Source organism: Halichoerus grypus, chromosome 2 (genome assembly GCF_964656455.1).
Source record: "Halichoerus grypus chromosome 2, mHalGry1.hap1.1, whole genome shotgun sequence".
Taxonomy (NCBI): domain Eukaryota; kingdom Metazoa; phylum Chordata; class Mammalia; order Carnivora; family Phocidae; genus Halichoerus; species Halichoerus grypus.
The window spans coordinates 126,103,033-126,125,796 of record NC_135713.1 but is presented as its reverse complement, the minus strand read 5'-3'; the positions used below and the strand labels follow the sequence as shown (position 1 = coordinate 126,125,796).

Sequence of the window (22,764 nt, the reverse complement as noted above, 5' to 3'; positions counted from 1 at the left end):
CACCAATGTAGTTGGCCATCAAAATAGCAAAATACTCTTGGATGGGCAGGTAAATAGGCCCGAGTCCATCCCTAGTGTCCTCCAGCCACCCCAACCTCTGCCTCTCAGATCTGTCCCCAGTCCAGTATCTACCTATACTGTCCAGTATGGTAGCCACTGACCACATGGGGGTATTTACATGTTAACGAATTAAAAATTCAGCTCCTCCATTACACTGGCCACATTTCAAGTGCTCAGTTGGCACATGGGACTCTGCCCCTGCCTTCTATAGTGGGCAGTACAGAGAGAGAGGACATGTCCATCACTGCAGAAACTGGACAGGTCATGCCCAGCACAGCAGGCCTCAGGAACCGGTTTGGGGCTGGCGTCTGTGGTGATTGCCCATGACCGTGCTGTACCAGGTGTTAACTTTCCGAAGTAGCATCTGAGCACACCTGGATTTGGGTTTAGCAGGACATTCAGTCTATGGCACGTTACTCAGAACTCAAAACCTAACACTCTGCAGGCCTCGGAGCCCCAGTTCAACTCACAGCCTGGTTATAAAGCCCGGGGCAAGTGACTGCATCTGTATGAGCATGTCTCTGTGCTAGGATTGTCCCCTCTTCCTGTCATCTTCTCTGTGAACATAACTACAAGGCTTCTGCAATAGGTGCATGTCACTGTGCGCCCCTCAGTCAAGTTCAGGCAGGACGCCCCGAATGAGTCCATCAAAATGTCTCTATCAAAAGTAAAACCATCTGGGGCACCTGGGTGGCTCAGTTGGTTGGGCGACTACCTTCGGCTCAGGTCACGATCCTGGAGTCCCAGGATCGAGTCCCGCATCGGGCTCCCTGCTCAGCAGGGAGTCTGCTTCTCCTTCTGACTCTCCCCCCTCTCATGTGCTCTCTCTCTCTCATTCTCTCTCTCAAATAAATAAATAAATAAAATCTTTAAAAAAAAAAAAAGTAAAACCATCTGCAGTTTATCTCTAAATAAAAGGCCACACCCTTTATAAACAATTAACTTTTTATAAAAAGACAAATGTACATATTTACACACATGTATGTATGTGCACACATGACTTAGTGGTTAGATGGCATTTCCAATTTTAAAAATCCCACCAAGACGCTCACACTTCCCTCCCAGGGCCTGCTGAGGGCTGCCGGGGCCTGCCTGAGGGGGCAGGTGGGCGCGGGGCAAGGCACGATATAAATAAATGGAAAGACTGAGAGCTTGGGGGAGACGTTAGTGTACACCTCTGATCAGAAAAGTGGCAAGGTCCACCAGAAAAAGTGCCATGTTTTTTCCCAAGCCCCTCAGCCTGAGCAGGGCGGAGCTCCTCTGAGGCTGAGGGAGCACTGTCCTGCAGAGCCCCATTTTCCTTCACATTTCATTGGCTTTGGAACAGGCCCCAGGGCTCAGCTGGGAAGGCGGGCGGGGCGGGGGGGGGGGGTTCTTTGGGAACAGGATTTACTTAGTGCAATTGTCTCTTAGTGCAGAGCCGGCCCTGGGGTCGGCGCTGTGCTTTTCTGAGGTTACTGGTCTGTTCCCTTGGGCCACCTCAGTGACAGCGAGACCCTCTCTCGGCAGCTGGGCTTAGAGGGAAAAGCTGGAGGCTGACTCCTCTCTGAGACCTCCACCTGACACGTCCATCTCAGAACCCCATCTTCCCAGGAGGCAGGGCCAGCTTTACCCCGCAAGATGAGCCCAGACCCTGGCCTGACAGACCCCAAGAGGTCACAGTCCTAAGGAGGGAGGCCTCATCCCTGCTCAGCAATGGAGTCATACTCTGCCATGTCAAGCAGCCCACAGGAGTCCTGTTTCTTTGCATCACAGCTACCGTGATGCCAGGTCCTGCTCGCCTAGGGGAGTAAAAGGGGGCCGGGGCCCAGCTATGGCGCACAAGGAATGGCCTGGATGGAGGGCAGCCTGACGGGGGGCAACAGGCTGTCCAGCCAGCTGGTGTCCATGTTCTTCAGATCTGAAGATATCAGTCCAATATACCCTAGAAGATGTGAAGAAGGTTGTGTGAGGACGGAGGGTGAAGGCAGGTGTGTTCTCCCGCCCCCTCAGCCCTATCCCGGCAGGCCACGGTCACAGCCACCTGTGCTGCCCACACGCCCCCCCTTCCAACGTTAAGACCCCTCATCTTTAGGCAAACCTGAGTGCTTGGGAGCAGCAGCTGGTTCGCAAGCTGTCTGTACCACGAAGGTTTTAAGAAAGATGCTTTGCCTCTGCTGCTCCCTGGCCCAGTCCCCCAGCCCTTTCCCACCCTCTGCAAGGTTCTCCCTTGTCGGAGAAATCCTATGGCTCCAGGAACTTCCTACCTCCAGGGCTGTCAACTTCTGGCTCCTCCTTGCAGCTGAAGTCTCCGTAGAGAGAGGCGGGCTGGGCCCCGGGTTCATTGAGCAGGTAGCCCTTCCCATCCACGTTTGTCGGCTGCCACCCCGTCTGCTCCAAGAGCTGCGGACAGAGGAGGAAGAAAGCCATCAGCTTACTTCCAGTGCAGACTCATCCTCTGGCCCTGCCTTCAATGAGCCAACGCTTCCCTGCCAGCCTCATACCCTTGGCCCCTTGCACATTCTCAGATGGATGCAGACGTGGAATGCGGTTACGACGGGGGCCTGGGAAGGGAGGCTCTGCCCTGGACTCCCACTCCCACATCTACCCTCCGGCACAGAATCTTCCAAGACTTTCCCCTCAACTGGGGGAGGACAGACCGACTGGGAATGTGGCTTAATGCAACGGTTAGCATCCTGAGTCAAGAAAAGATGTCTAGAAAAGCTCGAGATAAAGAGCTGCGGCTAGGTCTCAAGTTTTCCATGCTGAAGAAACAGAGCCTGGGTACAACTACGTCAGAAACGTTTTTATATTCACTTTTAAAAGTGAAACAGGAAAAAAAGAAAAAGAAAAAAAAACCTGGAGAATAATTTACTTTAAAAAAAAAAAAAAAGGGAAAAAAAACCCCATCAGATTGCGGATCCCAAAGGCTGAATATGAACACCTGATGTGCACTCCCTAACCAGCCCTAACCAGCGGGGCAGCAGGCCTGGGCCGTGCCGGGGCAGAGGACGCAGGTCAGGGACCCGGCAAGGCTGGCGGCTGACTCGGCGCCGTTTCAGGCCCTGGGGCTCTGCTCCGGGACAGCCAGTCAGGGAGCAGGCCTCCCTCCTGCCCTCACTTCCACGGTGTCTCTCCCAGCAGCCAAGGAGGGCACCGTGCTTGCGGCATCCGTCGGACCCGCCAGCAGCCCGGTCATAGGAGCAGCTGCTTACGCCCCCCGCTTGTCGGCTCTGAGTGGATCTCTCTCTCCTAAGCAGCACCCACTTCGAAAGAGTGCCCAGGGAGGGGGAGCAGGCTTTACCTTCATGATGTCCTCCGTTAACTTCCCTTCTTCGTCCTCATCCGTCGTGGCTGTGGGTGGGGGAGAGCAGAGAGGTTGGCTGGGCCCTGCAGCTCCCTCACCACCAGCACCCCGGCCCTTCACGCGCGCACACCCACAGCCTCGCAGCAGACAACTGCCGGCCCCGGCGAGGCCAGAACAGGACACGGTGCTGGTGACTCGGCCTCCCGAACCCTCGAGCCACACCTCTTCCCACCACCCCCCTGCTTCCTTCCTCACCCCCGGAGCCTGGGCTTGCAGAGGAGCCGGGGAAACGAGCAGTCTTAGAGCAAAGTGCAGCCCCTGGCCCCTAACCTCTTCTCGCCGGCACAACACAGTCAGCTCCATGGGCGCCCGGTGGAGCTCTGAGCCTCTTCTCTCCCTCAGGAAACCCCTCCCAGGCCCCAAAAGCACATACCTTCCGAAGTGGAGGGCATGGGTGACACCTGGAAGTTGTACAGGTCACTGGTGCTATCGGGCACAATCTCCACTGGGATGCGCCAGTCAGGGAGAGTACTAGTAACGGTACACGGGGACAGTGCTGAAGGACAGCAGAAACCACAGGTCAGAACCGTGGGCTTTCTTAGTTTGCAGGACACCCAGCCGCCCCGGCCCTGCTGCCTGCTCCAACGGGCCACCGTCCGCAAGCACGGGGCCCCCCTCCTAGACCCAAGAGGAGCCGTCCCCGTGACCTGTGTGCTCTCCTGCCAGACCCGGCCCGCCTCACCTGGAGTCAGGTCCCGCTCAGCCTCCAGCTCCTGCCCTAGGTAGCCCTGGGCGGTGTAGCTGCTGTGGTCGTCGGGCAGGGTGGAGCTGCTGAGTCCATCGGAGAAGGTATCGGGACTGGAGTCACCGCACGACTGCAGCAGGAGAAAGGAGCTTAGGCCCAGGCTTGCTGTGGCACTTCTCCTCCTGCCCACCCGGACTCCCAGGTGACCAAAGACTAGCAGCTCAGGACCACACTCACCTTCCTCTTGGCCTTGCTCTTAGCATCTCGGCTGGACTTGGACTTCCTCTCTGTGAGGCAGATAGGCTGTCAGTCTCGGGACAGGCACACCAGCCCCAGCTGCCCTTATTACTTCCTCCCTCCCTCCCTCAGAGCTTCCCAAGGACCCAGAGCCCTTGGATACCTTTCCTCTGGTTCTTGGTGAGGGGCGGGAGCATCCGGTACACCCGCACAGCTGAGCTGCCTTTGTTCCTGCTCTGGTCCTTCACTTCCTCAATGTCTGGCAGGGAGTTCATGGCACAGCGGAAGTTGGCCTTCCATGTCTTGGGATCTGGCTCCTTTTCCCCTGCTTTGTATCGGCCTAGTGGGCAAAAGAGGGAAGACGACTGTCAGGGCCATGGGTGGGGATCCTCAGCTGCCCCCTGGCCTGGGAGGAGGAAGCTCTCATGCTGCCAGAGACCCACACTGGCCAAACCACTGGCATTCCTGGGTGACCCTCTGCAGGCCCCGGGGCTTCTCAAATGCCCAGGCTTGGCTCAAGACACATCCAGCAGGCCTTTCTGAAGGGCCCAGCCAGAAGAACTAGAGGGCCCATATGTCCTAAAGTGCTGCATTGGTGCTAGACCATGACCAGTCTCCCTGCTTGGGCTGTCAGTAGCCAGAGAGCAAGTAGGGGCTAGGGTTTATCTGATATTTCCAAACACAGGAGTGGACAAAGAGTAGGCATCAAAGAATAGTTACTGATAGGTGTGCTGACTGATCTGAGATGGACCAAGAGCCCCAACCCTCAAGGATAAAAGGAGGCTGCTAACCAGATGGGCCTTGGGCCAGGACCTTGGTGAACATCAAGAAAATGAAAGGCCTGGGTCTCTTTCAGTATCTAGGCTCACAAGTGCTCTTGCCAGGGGGAGCTTTCATCCAGCCACCAACTCCCTGAAATCATACTTTCTAAGATACTGACTTCACAAGTTCCTTTAAGAACTTGCTGAAATGATGGACCTTTCCCCCAGAAATACAAGTCTGCCCCCTGCTCACCCCCAAATGCTGTACACAGTCTCAGGGAACTCAGAGACCCCAATGAAGAACCTTTGTGTTAATAGAAGTGACTCCCCTTGTCTCCTCCCTGGCCCCTCCAGGGCTGGAGACCAGGGCACACACCTGTGTGAATGGCCCAGCTTCGGAACAGACAGGCATCCTTGTTGATGTCCCAGCCATGCTTGGCAGCATGCTTCCATGGAATCTGGAAGATCATCTCCTCCTGGACGGCACACACACACACACACACACACACAAAGCCTGTGTCAGCTCAGAGGCCACAGGCCTTTTGCATGAGTCTGCCCAGCCCCCCAGGTCTGGGAAAAGGCTGACTTCCCCTTTTCACCCTGACATCTGGCTTGGGTTGACCCATCCTGAGAATGGCTTAAACAGACTACTCTATCGCTCTCGATCTCTCAGAAGGGGCTCTGGGTTCTGAGGAGCTATGGCAACACCAGCTCAGCAAAGACCTCCGTCTGCCTGTTACAGATGTGCTGGGACCCGTACAGGGCACCTTGGGATGCTCTCTGGCTTTCAGCACCAACAAGCAGGTAAGAACTCCATCCAATCTACGGGGCTGCTTAGGACACCTGGGGCCGCCGGCTCCTACACAAGGGCTCCCGGCCATATACCCGAGGGAGCCCCGGGCCAGCCTTGGATGCTGACTACCTGCGTGACGTCGGCACCGTCACTATACCTCCTGGTCCCTCACTGGTTTCTGTGAAACAAGAAATCACAGTGACACATATAAAGACTAAGTCTCACTGTTATTATTACTGGTGGTTAACACTCTGGATCTTTGAGTCTGACTGTTCAGGTTCAAATCTTGGCTTTCTCACTTCTTGTGTGATCTCACTGTCTACCTCTCAGTGCCTCAGTTTCCTTATCAGAAAATGGAGATATTAACAGGATCTACCTCACGGGGCTACTGTGACGATTCAATGACACAGTGTAACAGACTTAGCACAGTGTCACACTCGCTCATAGGGAGTGTACAGTGAGCATGAGCTATCGTTACGACTGTTATTATTACTTCCAAGTCTGCAGGGTCTGTGTTGCCCTTTGTGCAACGGCATGAGGTTTTCTGGGCTTGGGCCAACAGTGCGAGGTCAATTCTTGGGTCCCTTGCTGAACCAGCCATTCTTCTTGCCGGTAGTGCCCAGTTCCCTGTCTCCTGTCTGACTGGGACCCTGTAGGATGCTGTGTGTTTGTAGGGGTCTCCCTCAGAAGAGATCAGAACCCTGGCTCTGCAGATGCTGGGAGGGTCCTGCTGCTAGAAACGGTCAGGGCCCTCAGGAGAGTGCCCTGTCCGTGCGGAAGAAGGAAGGAAGGCAGAAGTTGGCCAAGTGCGTCCAAGGCTGGGCCTTGCATACTCCCTGCATGCAGGACCCACTGGGTAACACATCTGCCTCCTCCCCATCACCTCCCTTTTTGAGCTGCATCTGAAGCTTTGGTCCCCCAAAGAACATGTGTTAAAATAGTGGCGGAAAAACCCAAAAGGTTACACTCACTTTATTGATCCAGATCAGCCCTGGGATTTGGTTGGAATTAATCTGCATCTCTAGCCAGGGTCTCATGCGCATCCGAGTGATGGGCATGTTGGCTGTGAAGAGAAAACAGAGGCTCCTGTTTGGAGTCTGTAGAGCAGCCCCTTAGGCACTACCTGCCGGCCACCCCTCACCACCCCCACCACCCCCTCCCCCTGCTAAGGTCATTCAGTTACTTTCCTCTGCCTTCCATCAGGTACCAAGTACTACAATCATGGGGGAAGGGGCTTTTACTGTTACAAAACTGCCCTCCAAATACTGTCATCATCTCGGGCAAAAACACTTAAGCCCCTTCCCCCACACTCCTCTAAACACTCTTGGGAGGAGGCAGGCATGCAAGTGATAGTTTCAGGATTTATGTGCAGGAAAAACAGATAAAATACACAGATATCTTAATACCAGAACTTTCCTCCCCAAATTCAGATCTTTTGGGAAGGGAGAGGCTTCTTTCGGTTGGTGCCAATAAATTCCAGTACTTGAGTTGCTGCCACTACCACTAGCTGTCACCCTGCACCCTCCCCGTCACCCCCCACCCCCATCTATTCTACACTGCTCCCAGACAATGTACCCCTCCCGGCCTGGCTCCCCTCCTCCGCGAAGTAGCCGAAGGAACACCTGTGGCGCCTCTTCCCGTAGCCCCAGCAGGTCCGCCAGCCATCCCCGGCAGCAGGTCCCAGCCCCCCAACACCTGCACATACAGCCTGAAACCTAAGGCCTGGGCGCGGAGCTGGGATCGCCGAAAGCCCGCGCGGGGAGCACGGGGCGCCCACGCGCGGACGTACACTCGAGTCCCCGGCAGCGCTCACGGATGCGCGCGACAAACCTACCGAGCCACCCAGAGGCCCGGGTGGCTCCGCGCACAGAGATCTGCGACAGCGGCCGGGCGCCGGCAACCTCGGCTCGTGGGCGGTCCACGCCGCGCGGCCCGCCCTCCCCGCGCTGCCGCTCCTCCAGCGCCCTCCCGAGCCCGCGCGGGGGCCCAGGCAACGCCGCGCGCCCGCGACTCTCCCCGCTGGGGTGAGTCGGCCCCCACTTCCTGGTGCCCCGCGCGCCTTTGTTCGACGCCACCGGTCCCCCCCCGCGGCGAAGGCGGGCTCACCTCCGCAGCGGGCGCGATCCAGCGGCGGCGCCCGGAGGTCCCCGCGCGGCTGGGGCAGCGGTGTCAGCGCTGGGAGCGCAATTCCGGGAGGCGGCGGCGGGAAGGCAGAGGATGCCCGGGTCGAGGGGCCGTTGGGCACGGCTGGCCTTGGCTTGGCACGGCTCCCGCTGGCCTCTGCTCGGGCGGGCTTGGGCGCACGTCCTGCCTCGACGAAGGAGTGGCGCGCTCTGCCCGGGCAGCGGCGCCGGCGAGAAATCTAAACACTTAGCGGGATTCCCCCAACCCAGGCCCGGCCCCGCCTCCTAAAGAGCCGCGAGGGCGCCTATTGGTCGGTGCCGCCCCATCATTTCGGGGAAATCAGGCTGTTGTAGAGCTAGCGGCGAAGGGGAAGTACAGGGCGGCTGCTCCTCCCCACCCCCTCCGGCCCGGCGCCGCCGCCCTGGGGCGACCGCGGGCCCGCCCCGTCCGCTCCCACTCCACCCCCACACCAGCTAGCCCGGGAGAGAGCTGTCCTGGAAAGCCGAACGCCCCCGGCCCGCAGTTACTCCCCTCACTCCGCATTCTCCCGGCCTGCTCGGTCCTGTGGCCATCTCCTCACCCTCCTCTCCCGGGATGCGTGTCTTCTGAGCGCAGGTGAGGAGGTCACCCGGGCACCTGCCGTCCTCTTCAGAGTGAACATACCGGGATTGATTCTCCGTAAACTAGCCTGGTTCCTCAAGCCTGCTAATGGAGTGCCGAGAAGGAAGGGTCTGGGCCCTCATACTCCGCCCCCCTCTTGTTGAGGGGTGACCAACCTCCGGGCACTCACCTGCCTTGGGGAAGGAAGGGAAAGCCTACTCTGCCTGGGGTGCCGCCTGGGGCTGCCGGAGGAGAGGAAATCCCGGTCTGGCCGCTGTTGGTCCACCTGACATGGGACTGGGAACTTCAGTCTCCTCAGCTATAGAAGAAGAAGCCCTATCTTGCTGGTTTACAGGGACAGAGAAATGATGTCCGTAAAGCACCGTGCCGCACCTGGGGACAGAGATGCTGCGTGGTTTTCGAGGTCCCTGCCCAGAGCCTAACAATGACCGAGAAGCACTTCCCCGTCTTCTGGGTCTACATCCTTTGGGACTGCCATACAGCTGATCTTAGGGAAAAAGAGGATTTCAGAGAAGCCCCCACTGCTGAGTTGGGGTAGGGCTTGGGTAGCCTTGTTCCCCCTAGCACTCCTGCCTTAGGCCACCTCCACAGCCTCACAGGGCCCTTGCGTGGGAGCACCTTAGTAGCAGCATTGGTGTTGCCTGGGGTCCTCAGCGCTGGGCCCAGAGAGGTTCTGGGCAGCATGGGGGAAGTTGCTTGGGGATGGCCAAGGCCATGGATGTGGCCAAAGAGTTGAGGAACCCAGGTCCCAGTCTCTTGGGAAGGGCAGCTACTTAACTCTTGTGCTTTAACGTAGACCTTGCCCCACTTGTGCTCCTAGAGACCGGGCTGAGTGTTCATTTTCCATCCAGAACTCTGGCCCAGCAGGTTCCTTCCTTCACCTTCCCCAAAGCTGCTGACTCAGAAGTAAATTGCTCCTCCAGGCCGGGCTGGTCGTGTCATTCCCCTCACCCAGCTCTCCCTTCACAGCCTCAGCACCCAGTTGCAATGGTGTAGGCTATAAATAGACACACTGATGCAGCATTCTACCTGTCAGTCACTCTACTGCCTCCCTCCCACAGAGGAAATGGATGGGTTAATCCAATTCTGGTGCACCAGAATCTGATGCTGGGACTAACACGAAGCTTGGTTCCCAAGAGACCTACAAGAATGGGTCAGAGCTGTCTCCCAGAGAGTGGTGGGTGCAGTTGCTTAGAGAGGCAAAGAGGCAGGAGGAACTGCGAGGAAGGAGCCTAGCTGGCTGTTAAGAAAAATGGAAGGTGCTGAAGCCCAGGAAGGGGGAGAAGGGTTGGGGTGCTTTAAATGGCAGATGGAGTGGGAACCCACTACAGAAATCAAGACCTTCGGAGCGAGAAGAGCAGAAAGCAAGTGGCTCCTGAGTTGTGCAGTCTGTTCTGTGTGCAGCAAATGGATGCTTGTCCTGTCTCAATAGCCACTGGAAAATTCAAAATGAGATCAGGGAAAGGAAGTTTGCGTCTCATGTGGTCTCAGAAATTGACCAAAATGACCCTTTAAAGGCAATAGGAGCCTGTAAAAAGTGCCTTAAAACAAGAACTTTATTTTAATTCACAGATAATCATCAGTATCTGTATCTTTCCATGTCATGAAATGCACTTCTACAATAGAATTGGTAGTGGTATATATTATTCTCTAATAAGGATAAATAAAAACTTACCGATTAATCTCCTATTGTAGGACATTTAGGTTATTTCCATATTTTCCTAATACAGACAACAGTGTAGCTAAATCTTACCCATATCAATTTTTTTTTTTTTGCTTAGGAGAAATTCCCCAGTGTTAGAATTTAGTGATGAAATTGCCATTTAGACCTTTGAAGGGGTGTTTGACTTTTTTTTTTTTTTTTTTAAGTCTAGGGATTCTTATTTTATCTTGAAGCAGGTAAGAATCTGCTTATCATGATTGGGAGTGCTACACTACCAATCAGTGAAATAAAACTATACCCTGGTTAAGTACTTCAAATTTTTATTGTAATAGCTCTTGAATCCATTTTAAAATGTATCACACATTCCCTATGATGCTAAGCAAAACAGAGCCTCCCCTAGGTTTTTCTTAGTAATTCAGGGCCAGCCCTTTAGTCCTCTCTGACTCAAAATACTCATCTTCTGTCATTCCAGCCATCCCCTGGGGACAAGTAGCCTCCAAACGCAAGCTCTAGTTGCCTCCTGGACCCTCCACTACAACCCTATCCACAGATTCACATAGACACAAGCAGAACTCTTGGCCTCCCCTTTCTACACGGCCCCCAGCAGCTTTCTCTCATCCTAATTCCAGCTCCTTCCCAGCTGAAGTCTTTCCTATCCTCCTCCCATCTTTGCCTCACCTGGTCCTCCGCGTCTTCCCTGCATCCTCGTGTTTTCAGATACCAGAACCAGACTGTTACTGCCACAGCCTACCCGCCGGCCTCCCCTCCTCCCTGGCAGGCTGGCCCCTCTAGGTGCCTCTGCACTAGGATGATCTGCCTAACTCTGTTGATCCCCTAAACATTCAGGTCCACCAGGAGCTTCTGAGTTTCCCCAGACTCCTTAGCCCCACATTCAAGTCGCTGCTCACTCTGATTCCAGGGGTCCTATTGCAACCTGATCTCCCCCACCTCCCTTACGCTTGACAGGAACTAGAGGGCAGTGGAGAGAATACAGGATTTGGGTCTGAAAGCATGGGTTCATGTGTTTTTGCCACTTGCTATGTGGCCCTAGGCAAGTTACCACCCCTCTCTGGTCCTCTGTGTTCTCTGTAAAAAAGAGATAGTCTGCCCATCTCTCCTAATTATTATGAAGATGAAATTAGACTATCAAACTTTCTAAATGGTAAAACATGAGCAAAATGACATGTATTTACAGTAGTACAGGGTGGCTCAGTCGTTAAGCATCTGCCTTTGGCTCAGGTCATGATCCCGGGGTCCTGGGAGCAGCCCCGCATCCAGCTCCCTGCTCCACGGGAAGCCTGCTTCTCCCTCTCCCACTCCCCCTGCTTGTGTTCCCTCTCTCGCTGTGTCTCCGTCAAATAAGTAAATAAAATCTTAAAAAAAAAAAAAAAAAAAAAAACAGTAGTGCATAAACCTCTCACTGCATTCCTGTTCTCTCAACACACTATTTTTCCCTTCATGTCTTTGCTTCTTCCATTTGCTCCTCATCCCTATCTTCCTCTGGTGTTTGGCAAAACTCACACCCCCCTCTCTCTCAATCTCATTCTCCCCCTTCCTCTTCCCACCCGACACACTTCAGTGTCAGTCTCCATTTTAAGGCCCAGAGGAAATGCCTGGTCCTCTAGGAAGTACCCCCAAAGCTGCCAAACCAAATTCCTTCCCTTCCTCAGAAACCCCTGGCACTTAACTTTCATGCTGCCTTTTCTGCACTTATCACCTGGGTGGTGACCTTCTAGAGAACAAAGTCTGCATTTTTCTGCAGGTGACCTACCTGAGCAGGTTCCTCACACCCGCAGGTGGAGTTAGCTGAGGGTTAGCTCTGGTCTCCCTCACAGCACACCTCCCATCTATACCATTACTTAATAAGGGTAATTTTCTCTGTATTAGGCCCTGGAGTTTTCTAGGCTGGCAGAGCCTCCTTTGAGGTGATTTCTGCAATAGGGATGCAGGGGGCAGGATCACCTCTATAGGAGCCTCTTCCCTGATGAGCAATCCAGCCCGTAGCTCCCTCCCTTAGGCTCTCAGAACACTATGTTCACCCTGTGGGGAGGTGGGGCTCCAGTTAGTTCTGAAGTGCAGAACTCAGCCACGCTTTCACCAGGTTTTTGAGAGTAGGGGAGCCCTGGGCCCCTATGGGGCAGGCTACCCAGAGAGAAAGCCATGGTCCCCAAAGCAGAGGAACCCACAGCATGCCTTCTAGTCTTCCAGGTCGGAAGGGAGGGCTTTCTGGGAGATGCTCAAAAGCCCTTCCAACCACCATCTCTATTTTCACAGCAAACCTGGAGGCAGGCAGTCCTAAACTGTGAAGTGCCGAGCCCAAGTCAGGCATAAAATCATCAGAAAGCATCCAAAAGCTTGAAGAATCCAGCCGTCATCACTCTGCCTGAAAGTCATTTCTTAATTCATTCAACAAATACGAATCGCACTCCTGCTCGGGTCAGCCCGGGGTTTGGCTCAAGACTAGCCCCTCCCCTCTCACAACTCTGGCAAAAATGCTGTATGACACAGCAGATTAAGCGTTGTGCTCTTACAAAAATCCTAAACACAGAGTGGGAGGCTGCAGCTGACTGCAGCTAGGGGGTCCTGCGATGGAAGAGTGGGCCAGGAATCGCTCCAGCGCTGTGGACTGTTCCGGAACCTCGCAGGGGGAGCGGGTGTCAGTGTGGGCTGCCGCTGATGCCCTGTGCAGTTTCATTTCTTATAAACACTGGGTTGGGAGGAAAGAGGCCTCAGCTCTCCATCCGCCCCGTGGGGCCCGGGGCCGGGGGCGGAGGGTGCTCTGGGGCCAGGCCTGGCGGCCACGTCCCACAGTGACTCTGCATGGAAGCAGCATCCTCCCCGCCCCCTACGCGAACGGGTCCTGCAGTACCGCCTGCGCCCACTACCGTTCGCCCGGAGCGTCCCTGGCAGAATTCTAGGCTTTCCTGGGGGCATCAGCACCCCTACTTCGCCCTGGGGAACCCGAGTCCTGATCTGGAGTCTCTCACCTCCAGGTGACCCACGCTTGCGCTGCCCCAACCTGCTCTGAGTGTGCGTGTGCGTGTGTGTGTGTAGGGGAGGGGGCACAAGCCTTTCAGGCTAACTTCCACATTCCTGCTCGGCCCCGGCTGGGGGTGAGTCCGGGTAAGCGGCCGCTTCCTGGAAAGGGAGGGAGGGCGGAGAAAAGCAAAGCCTCCCAGCCGTGCCGCCCGGGTGGCTGCCTGGGACCGCCCCTCCACCCCCAGCTGGCTGCCCTGCCCGTGCCAGGCAGCTCACCTGCCCGCAGCCCAGGGCACTTCCTTCTCCACCCCTCCCGGCCTCCCGCTGTGGGCTAAGCGTTTTCAGCCAGCTCCGCAGCGCCGAGCCGTGTGAGCTCGGGCAAGCTGCTGAACTGTTCTGCGGCCGTTATCACCGCCCCCCGCTTCCGCGTGACGAAGCTAGCAACACTCGGGGTGCAGAGCTCTTTGTAAATGCCCCTGCCCTTCCTTCTCGCCACCCCGTGGGTGGCGGGCACACAGTAGGCGCACGGAAATGGCGCCCACCTCTAGACTGCCGCCCGGGAACGCCGCGTCGCGACCCCCCCCTCCCCACCCCGCGCTGGGGCACTCGGCAGCCCGCCGCAGCCCCGGCGACTCGCGCTGGACTCGAAGCTCTCCCGTGGGAGGCGTGGGGGTGCTGAGCCGCCGGGCGGCCGCCGCCAGCCGGGCTCCGCGGGTGGGGGAGGGGCGGGCCCGGCCGCCCAGTCGGGATCGGCCCACCCGCGCGCGCCCCAGCCCCCCACGCGGGCTACTGCGGGGCCGCGCCGGAGGGGCGGGGCCTGGGTTTCGGTTTCTTGCAAACGCGGCGGCCACAGGGAAAGCGAGGAGTTTCCGGGAACCGCGCCGGGAGCGCTGAGCTTCGTGCTGCAGCGGGGGACGGGCGGCCGTCCGGTGTCGCGGGCCAGTGGCCCTCTGGAAGTTCCAAGAGGAGCTGGGGAAAACCGGCCCCGGAAAAGCCCCACCTGAAGGCACCTGCCCCAGCCCCCACCCAGAAGGGGCGGTGTGGGAGTGTGTGAGGGGGCTGTGCACACAGGGCAGGACGGGGCTGTGCATGGGCAGGTGGAGTCTGAGGAATCCGGAGGCCCCTCAAACGGCTGAGCTCCCCAGTTGTACCCCTCAGTGTATGTCACATCTCGTTTTGTTGTCTTCATAGCTCTTATCATCGCTGAAATCATCCTCTCTGTGTACTTAATTTATTTATTGGAGGATTCCTCCTACATGACTTGGAGCCCCTGGAGCGTGCAGCCCTGCCCCGCCTAGGGCCTAGAACAGGGTTAACCACAAGGAGGGTCTCGGTGTTTATTGAATGAGTGAAGAAATGGAGTGAGAAGCATCTAGGGCGGGCCTTGTGGCCCTCTGACCTGCTTCCAGGAGACCTCTGGGCCCAGCTCTCCTGGCTCCCTACCCCAGCAGGTCCTGATGTCCCCAGCTAACGAAGACCCCTGCTCTGTAGGAGAGGCCTAAGCCTCTTTGTGGGGGAGTCCCCTGTAGCTCCCTGAGAACTGCCCTCCAGATGGGGTGGTTGGGCAGTGAGCAGACTATAGTCATCACAGAGGAATGCTGGCTGTGGGGGTCGGCCACTTCCTTCCCTCCCCAGGGCTTGCAACTCAGACCAGGGATGATTGTGGGTTGGGCCTGGATCTGAGCCAGGAAGGATGGAAGTTTGGAATGGTGAGATGGAGTCCTGGACCTGGACCCTCCCTGGCCTCTTCAGACCAAAGTAATGCCTGGAGTCTGGGTGGGCAGGGTCACCTAAATTCTTGCTCTTGAGACCCCAAGTCTGTGACAGGGGTCTCCTTTCCGATAGCCTGAAGACCATGACTCTTGGAAAGACAAACAAGTGAGCTCTCTCAGTCCAAAAGAGCTGGGGGTGGGGCAGGTGGCACAGGGCCACTTGGAAGCAGCCCGCCAGCCAGTGGAGGGACGGGCAGATAGACCCTCTAGCATCCCTTGTCCAGGCCATCACTCACTTCTCCTGGCCCAGGCTAAGGATCAGGGTGGCCGTCCTGGGAGAGAGCCAGGGAAACTCCAAATGCTGCAAGAGTAGAGCTTGTGCTCTGAGCACAGCCCCTGGTGACCTGGTGACTCATCCTGGGAATCCCAACTCCAGGGGCTGCCCTAGGAATAAGGCTTAGGACAGAGAGGGGGTGCCCCTAAGGGGACCGGCGACCATGATAGCAATTTAGTGGAGCCCCAGACCAATAGGTTATTGTCCCCTCCTTCTCTTTCCCGCTGCCTAGTCCAAATAGAATTTTTGAGGCAGGGAGCCAAACCCTCATCCTTGCCAATAAAATTTGACGTGGAGAGGACCTGGTTTTCAGAGTGTCTGTGTTGGGCTCCATTCGAGGTCACATTTCAGAAACAGTAGGTGTACCTCCAGCTAAAAGATAACAGAGATGTGTCTTTGTAGTTTGCACACAGCACGTGCTGAGTTACAGGTATGTTCATATAAGGAAAGCAGGGATGAGGCAAGGTGTGTGGCCCGGTGGGTGCCCTCTCTTGTTCACTGCTGTAGCCCCAGGATCTGGCCTTGGCTGAGCACAGCAGGTGCCCTGTGAACCAGTGTGGCGTGGATAGGCAATGGATGGATGGATGATGTATTCAGATCGTCTCAGCAGCGTGCACACTTGCCCTGAGGTGGTCTTGGCAACAAGACAATTTCTACAGAAAGTCTTGGATGGCCCAAAGGGAGGAAGGATGGAGGGATGTGGCTTCCCTGAGCAGCACTGGGGCCTTTTCTGTCTGGTCCTGTCCTTCCAAGGAGACCTTTGCTCCCTTTGCCATCGTCCTGTTCCCCTGTGTGCCCTCTAAGCCCTGCAGAGAGTCTGGGAATACAGTGACAAGGGCCAGCCAGACACAGAACAAGAGGAAGGGGCTGCTAAAAGCAGGTGGGTGCTCTTTCCTCTTTTAGAAGGTAGGTCCACAGGGCGCCTGGGTGGCTCAGTCGGTTTAGTGTCCGTCTCTTCATTTCAGCTCACGTCACGATCGTGGATCGAGCCCTGCAGTCGGGCTCTGTGCGCTTATCGTGGAATCTGCTTGTCCTTCTCCCGCTGCTCCTCACCCCTCTTGTGCACACACTCTCTGTCTCTAAAATAAATAAATAAGATCTTTAAAAGAAGGTAGGTCCACAAAGGAGCTCAATTTAGGTAGGACGTCAGTCGTGTGGGAGAGGTTCCAGTGCTTTGTGTTGACTGACCAACCAGCTGACTTGTAGGAGGAGTGAAGAGTCAGCAGAGACCCACCCACCTGGATGGTCCAGGAGGAAGCATGACAGTCTGCTGTCCAGTCTGGCCCATGACAAACCACAATGAGTGTGTCATGTGTCAGATATCCAACATGAAATGTTGCTCTGGAAGTATTTGAGAGGACTGGGTCCATACTGGGGGGCAAAATAGACCAGCCTGTGCTGGGAGAAGGAGCTCTGGGCACCCCAGGAAACAAAAGCCATTCTTCCTTCCTGGAGACGGCTTTCCACAGGGGCTGGAGGGCACATGCAGTACCTTGCTTGTGGTGGAACAGTAACTCCAGAAGGGTGAAGACTTAGGGGCATCTGAAAGTCATGGACTGTTGCTCAGCCCTCTGCCTGTGCTGGCCTTGTGGGGGACTTAGAAGTGAGCAGCCATGGTCCCCACCACTAACCTGGCTGTTCTCCTAGGGCAGAGGATGCAGATGTTAACAGTCAGAGCAAGCTCCCCGGCACCCAGCACACTCCTCACAAACAGTAGGTGCTTAATAAATGCACTGCTGACTGCAGAATGACAGATGTATGTAATACCTGGAGTATTAGACAAAGGAGCAGAGATGCTGGAGTATTGAGATGGGAGCGGTTGATCTCAGCAGGGTCAGATGGCTACTCTGAGGAGGTGGCATTCATGGGGGCCTTGAAGGATGAGTCACAGTTTAATAGGCCAGCCATGGGAGAGGGCATTCCAGGATGCCGGAACAGCCCAAGGAAAAGCTTGGAGGCCCAGAAGTGCAGGACAGATCCTGCTTGCAGTATGGCTTTGTTTGGCTTTGTGTGGCTGCCCCAGGCCCTGAGGCTGGACCAGCCCAGGGGGCCACACTGCGAAGAAACTCAAAGGTCATACTCAGTAGTCCGGATTTTGTCTTGGCAGACAGGGGCTCGTGAGGGCAGGACCTGTGGTTCCTCTCCTTCTAGAGAACGAGGGTCTGTCATCAGATGTTTGTTGAAGTAAATTCGAGGGCAGGCCCTGTGAGGGTAACTGGGAGTGACCGATGCTTTAGAAGACTTCACGTGGCTGCCGTGAAGGATGAGGCGTGGGCAAACCAGGGGGACTCGGGTGTGGCAAACAAAACGTGGGGAGGCAGCCACTCTCAGGAGCCAACTCTGTACTCGCATCACTGTGAGACTGAGTGCCTCCTGACCTTTGGCACGCTAGGCACCTACCTGCTCCCTTCTAGTCTGGGGGCCGGCTGTGACTGGAGGCAGGGCAGTGGACAAGAGGCAGCTCAGTTGATCCAGGTGGATTAGGTCTATGGCCATAGACGATGGAGAGAAGTGGGCCTACTTGAGAGCAGGATCAGAGGACAGGATTTGGGGATGGCCAGGATGTGGAACAGGTTGAAGCAGGACCCTTCTTCTCCTTCTCCTTCTCCTTCTCCTTCTCCTTCTTCTTTTTAAGATTTTATTTATTTATTTGAGAGAGAGAGAGAGCATGAGCAGGCGGTGGGACAGAGGGAGAGGGAGAAGCAGACTCCCTGCTGAGCAGGGAGCCTGATGTGGGGGCTCCATCCCAGGACCCGGGGATCATGACCTGAGCCAAAAGTAGACACTTAACTGACTGAGCCACGCAGGCGCCCCGAAGCAGGACCCTTCTGATGCCCTCCATAATTCCCCATTCTGGGAAAAGAATAGAGAGGCCCCCACTCTGCTAACACAGTTTGTATGCCTGTATTTGGGGCCAAGGCCAGACTCTGGGCCTTGGCTTTGTCTAGATTATGAGTTTGGGGAGCTGAAGGTGTTGAGCTAAAGAGAGTAGGGCAGGAGGTTAAAAAGGTCACAGTCTGCCCCAGGAACGCCCAGTCACCATTGCCCGTAGCTAGAACCTGAAACAGTACATCCAAGACTCCTGGGCCCTGCCCTTTGGACCCTGGGTGTGTGGGCGCAACACGCAGGGAAGGCTGGATAAGGGTGCCTCCACTGCTGGGTGGGGTGTGTCTATCAAACCATCATCCTTCTCTTGTCCAGCAGGATGAGAGTCCACCCTGAGGGCCACCTGTGTTCCCAGGGGATTAGTGAGCGGTCCCACTCCCCTAGTCCCCACCCCGGGAGCTCTGACCCTGGGGCAGCAGTGCCCCCTGCTGGCTAACAGGGAGACTCCCCCTTCTCCTGCTTTTGGCAAAGGGGGTGGAGGGGTCCAGGGGTGAAGGGTCGTCAATGCAGGTTTAAAGGGCGGGGTCAGGAATTGAGGACGGACTTTGGCTAGGGCAGATAGGCAGGTGCCACCCGGTAAACAAAGCACCTGCTTCCTGGTCAGTTGCCTTTGAGCGGGTGCCAGAGAGCAAGGACCCAAGCAAAGACAGAGATGGCATTTTCTAAGATGCCTACTGAGGGAGGCCAGAGAGCAAGGGCCCTGTCATGTAGCCACCCTCCCCCGCACCCTGGCATCATGGCCCAGGAAGGCCCATGTCCTGTACTGAGCACAAGTCTCCCCAGGGGGACCCTGGCAGCCCCTCAGATTCCCCCAGAACAAACGCTCTGGGCCCCACAGAGGATTTGTCCTGGGGCTGAGGGCCCCACGATAGGCCTGTGAGAGGGCAGTGCCCTGGGCTCTCTAAAAAGAGGAAGAGTCATCATCCCCTGACAGAGTTCCTGCCTCAACTATCCAGTCCAGGCTGGAATGAAGGTGGTGACGCATCAGCAGAACAAAATCAGAGAGAGCCCGCAAGCAGCTGCATGGCTCCTCTGATTCAGCCTCCTCTAGACTCACTCCCTCCTGAGCTCCAGGCTGGGGCCTCAGGACATAGGGACCAGGTTGGAGTGCAGGGTGAGATGTCCAGTGGACAGAGGAGTCAGAGGACCCTGTGCAGCCTCTGAGCTGGGAAGTCCACAAACAGGGCCACACCCTGGGCAGCCACGTCCCCGAAGTTTCTGCCACCAAAAAAAAAAAAAAAAAGAGGGTGGCTTTCCCCAGTGAGCCCTGCCCAGCCATGGCCCTGGCATCTGGAGTCCCCACCTCAGATAAGCAGCTTATGGGAATTTGTTTACGTCATTTGTTTACTCTTGGTTGCATAGAAGTCTGAGGCTTCTTCACCTGACTCCTGGGAGTCCAGGCAGGGGTCTTGACTCCAGGGAAACTTCTCTCCCAGGCCAAGACAGGGTGGGTGTCTGCTGTTCTCTTAGGACTCAGACAGGGCCCAGTGCTCAAGAAAGCTGCTCCTCACTGAGCCCCAGGAGTGGCCTTAGCAGCCATCTTGATTCACCAGAACAGTGTCAGCTCTTCACAGAGGCTCCTCAGACCGCTCACCTACCAGGTTCTCAGGGAGGGGTGAGAAGAAACCAGAACCGCCCATGCTCCCCTAGATGCCACGCTCAGCCAGCAGGCCTGGTGCCTCGTGGCCCGAGGGAGGGTGGGAGCAAAGAGCTGTCACTGGTTCATGGGACAGCTGACCCACTGGCCTAAGGATTGTGGGATGGGAAAATCAAGTTGCAGACACCAGGAGGACAGGAGCAGAGTAACAACAGATGAAGTCAAAGAGTCTAATTTCGTTGATAAGCAGGCCTTGTGGAAGCTTTCGGGCTGCGCCTGCCCCTGCAACATGGCCCCATGAGCATCCTGTGTGGGCCTAACAGCCCCCGCAACCAAGGTAAGGCTGGTCCTGGGTGGGAGCCCACGCCAGAGCCGGAAACGTGGCAACTCTGTCACAAAATTCCCAAAATACTTCTAGAGGAATTGATCTCTTTTAGGCTTCTCTGCAAACTTTCTCTTGTCACTTTCCTGCATGTGTATCTTTTCTCTCCCTCTTCTAGCTCAGGGATGCTTTTTGACCGTTGGTGCCATGGGGATGGATTACTTGACAAATTCAGACAGCAAACATTTGCAATATGGCCAGCTGTCGGGTACAGGGGAAGATGCTGTGGTGCAGACAATGAGAATTTACTGACCCTAGAGGACGTGCTAGGCATGGGTCTAGACACTAGGGATATAGAAGCGAACAAGACAAAGTTTCTGCTATCATGAAACTCATATTCTAGTGAAGGCAGGCTAACAGTGGGGGAAAATATCATATGGGGATAACTATTCTGCAGAGAAATAAAATAGTATGGTGTCACAGAGATTATGGAGGTAGGTACTTTAGATTTGGTGTTCAAGGAATGTCTGTCTAAAGCAGTGACGTGTTCTTTTAAAGATTTATTTATTTCAGAGAGAGAGAATGAGAGCAGGAGGAGGAGGGGCAGAGGGAGAGGGAGAATCCCAAGCAGACTCCACGCTGAGTGTGGAGCCCCATGCGGGGCTCGATCCCGTGACCATGAGATCACGACCTGACCCGAAATCAAGGGTCGGACGCTTAACCAACTGCCCTACCTGGGCACCACTAACGCAATGACATTTTAACTTTGTAAATGATGGAAGGGGTAGCAATGTGCAGAACAGGGCAAAGAGCCCTCGAGGCAGAGGGAGGAGCTCATGTGAAGGCCTGGGGATAAGCACAAGCTCAGTGTTTCGAGGGATAAGCACAAGATCACTGTGGCTGCAGCATGATGGGTAAGGAGGACAACGATAGAAGATGGGAACAGTAAGATCAACAGGGGTCAGATGATGCGGGGCATCTTGGGCCTGCTGTCAGGGGCTGGGGCTTAATGCGAAAGGTATGGAGGGCCTTTGAAGGATGTGGTACATGGGGAGGAAATGATCCAATGTCCTTTTTAAATGCTCACTAGCTGCTGTTTGCAGACTGGACTGTTGTCCAGTCTAAGTCTTTCTACAAGTGGAAGCAAGACCATGGGGCAGGGCAGAGTGGGGGGGATGATCCAGGAGAGACCAACCGGGGTGGTGGTGCTATCAGAGAAAGAACAGGGGACGGAACCCAGGCAGAGTTTGGAGGGGAAGCCAAACAGATGAATGAAATGTGGTGGCTACAGAATGGGAGAAAATATTTGCAAATTATATATTGAACATATATCCGAAAATGGGCTTACATGTAGAATGTAGTAGTCACCTCTTATCTGCAGTTTCGCTTTCTGTGTTTTCAGGTACCTGCAGTCTAGTGTGGTCCAGAAGCAGATGGTCCTCCTGATATATCGTCAGAAGGTCAGTGGTAGCCTAAAGCTACATCACATTACAGTGCCTATATCATTCACCTCACTTTATCTTATCACATAGGCATTTTATTATCTCACATCATCACAAGAAGAAAAATGGTGTATAATTATGATGTATAGTAATATATATGCAATATAAAAATATAGATAATATAATAGATAATATATATTGCAGAAAAAGAGATACGGTATTTATAGGGTAGTGCATTTTTTTCCTTCAAATTTTTATTTAAATTCTAGTTAGTTAACATACAGTGCAATATTGGTTTTGGGAGTAGAAGTCAGACTCATCACTTACATACAACACCAGTGCTCATCATAACAAGTGCCCTCCCTAACACCCATCACCCATCTAGCCCATCCCCCACCCACCTCTCTCCATCAACCCTCAGTTTGTTCTCTATCATTAAGAGTCACTTATGGCTTGTTTCTCTCTCTCCTTCTTTTTCTTTTCCCTCTTCCCATATGATCATCTGTTTTGTTTCTTAAATTCCATATATGAGTGAGATCATATGGTATTTGTCTTTCTCTGACTTATTTCGCTTAGCATAACACCCTCTAGCTCCATTTCACTATTTGCAGATGACATGATACTCTTCGTGGAAAACCTGAAAGACTCCACCAAAAAATTGCTAGAACTAATACATGAATTCAGCAAAGTTGCAGGATATAAAATCAACATACAGAAATCTGTTGCATTTCTATACATCAATAATGAAGCAGCTGAAAAAGAAATCAAGGAATCGATCCCATTTACAGTTGCACCAAAAACTGTAAAATAGCTAGGAATAAACCTAACCAAAAGATCTGTACTCTGAAAACTATAGAACACTTATGAAGGGAATTGAAGAGGACACCAAGAAAAGGGAAAACATTCCATGCTCATGGATTGGAAAAACAAACATTGTTAAAATACTACCCAAGGCAATCTACACATTCAAGGCAATCCCTATCAAAATACCACCAGCATTTTTCACAGAGCTAGGACAAACAATCCTAAAATTTGTATGGAACCACAAAAGACCCCAAATAGCCAAAGCAATCTTGAAAAAGAAAAGCTGGAGGCATCACAATTCCAGACTTCAAGCTATATGACAAAGCTATATCATCAAGACAGTATGGTACTGGCACAAAAACAGACAACATAGACCAATGGAACGGAATAGAAAACCC

At 54.6% G+C, this 22,764-nt stretch overlaps 2 protein-coding genes across 3 annotated transcripts in view; one reads left to right on the top strand and one right to left on the bottom strand.

Moving 5' to 3' along the window:
• Positions 1-987: 987 nt before the first annotated feature.
• Positions 988-8,220, bottom strand: IRF1 (interferon regulatory factor 1). Its single transcript, XM_036106425.2, has 10 exons — positions 7,989-8,220; positions 6,854-6,945; positions 5,466-5,565; positions 4,492-4,668; positions 4,329-4,378; positions 4,089-4,221; positions 3,780-3,902; positions 3,344-3,393; positions 2,307-2,442; positions 988-1,984 (listed from the first exon to the last, which is right to left on the bottom strand). The coding sequence occupies exons 2-10, from the start codon at positions 6,938-6,940 to the stop codon at positions 1,872-1,874; spliced, it is 969 nt and encodes a 322-aa protein (XP_035962318.1). The 5' UTR covers positions 6,941-6,945; positions 7,989-8,220; the 3' UTR covers positions 988-1,871.
• Positions 8,221-13,095: 4,875 nt separating this feature from the next.
• RAD50 (RAD50 double strand break repair protein) overlaps positions 13,096-22,764 on the top strand; it is a 130,487-nt gene continuing 120,818 nt past the window's right edge. For both annotated transcript variants that reach the window (XM_078067527.1, XM_078067524.1), the window contains exons 1-2: positions 13,096-13,283; positions 21,523-21,580. In XM_078067527.1, the coding sequence (XP_077923653.1) occupies positions 13,111-13,283; positions 21,523-21,580 (231 nt within the window). In that variant the 5' untranslated portion in view covers positions 13,096-13,110. The remainder of the gene's footprint in view (positions 13,284-21,522; positions 21,581-22,764) is intronic.

Excerpts from the sequence above, each read along its gene's own strand:
- IRF1 (XM_036106425.2), bottom strand. The coding sequence starts at position 6,940 with ATGCCCATCACTCGGATGCGCATGAGACCCTGGCTAGAGATGCAGATT. Across the intron at positions 2,443-3,343 it reads TAACGGAGGACATCATGAAG|CTCTTGGAGCAGACGGGGTG; the intron begins GTAAAGCCTGCT and ends CTCTGTCCGCAG. Across the intron at positions 1,985-2,306 it reads AGAAGTTGACAGCCCTGGAG|GGTATATTGGACTGATATCT; the intron begins GTAGGAAGTTCC and ends CACATCTTCTAG.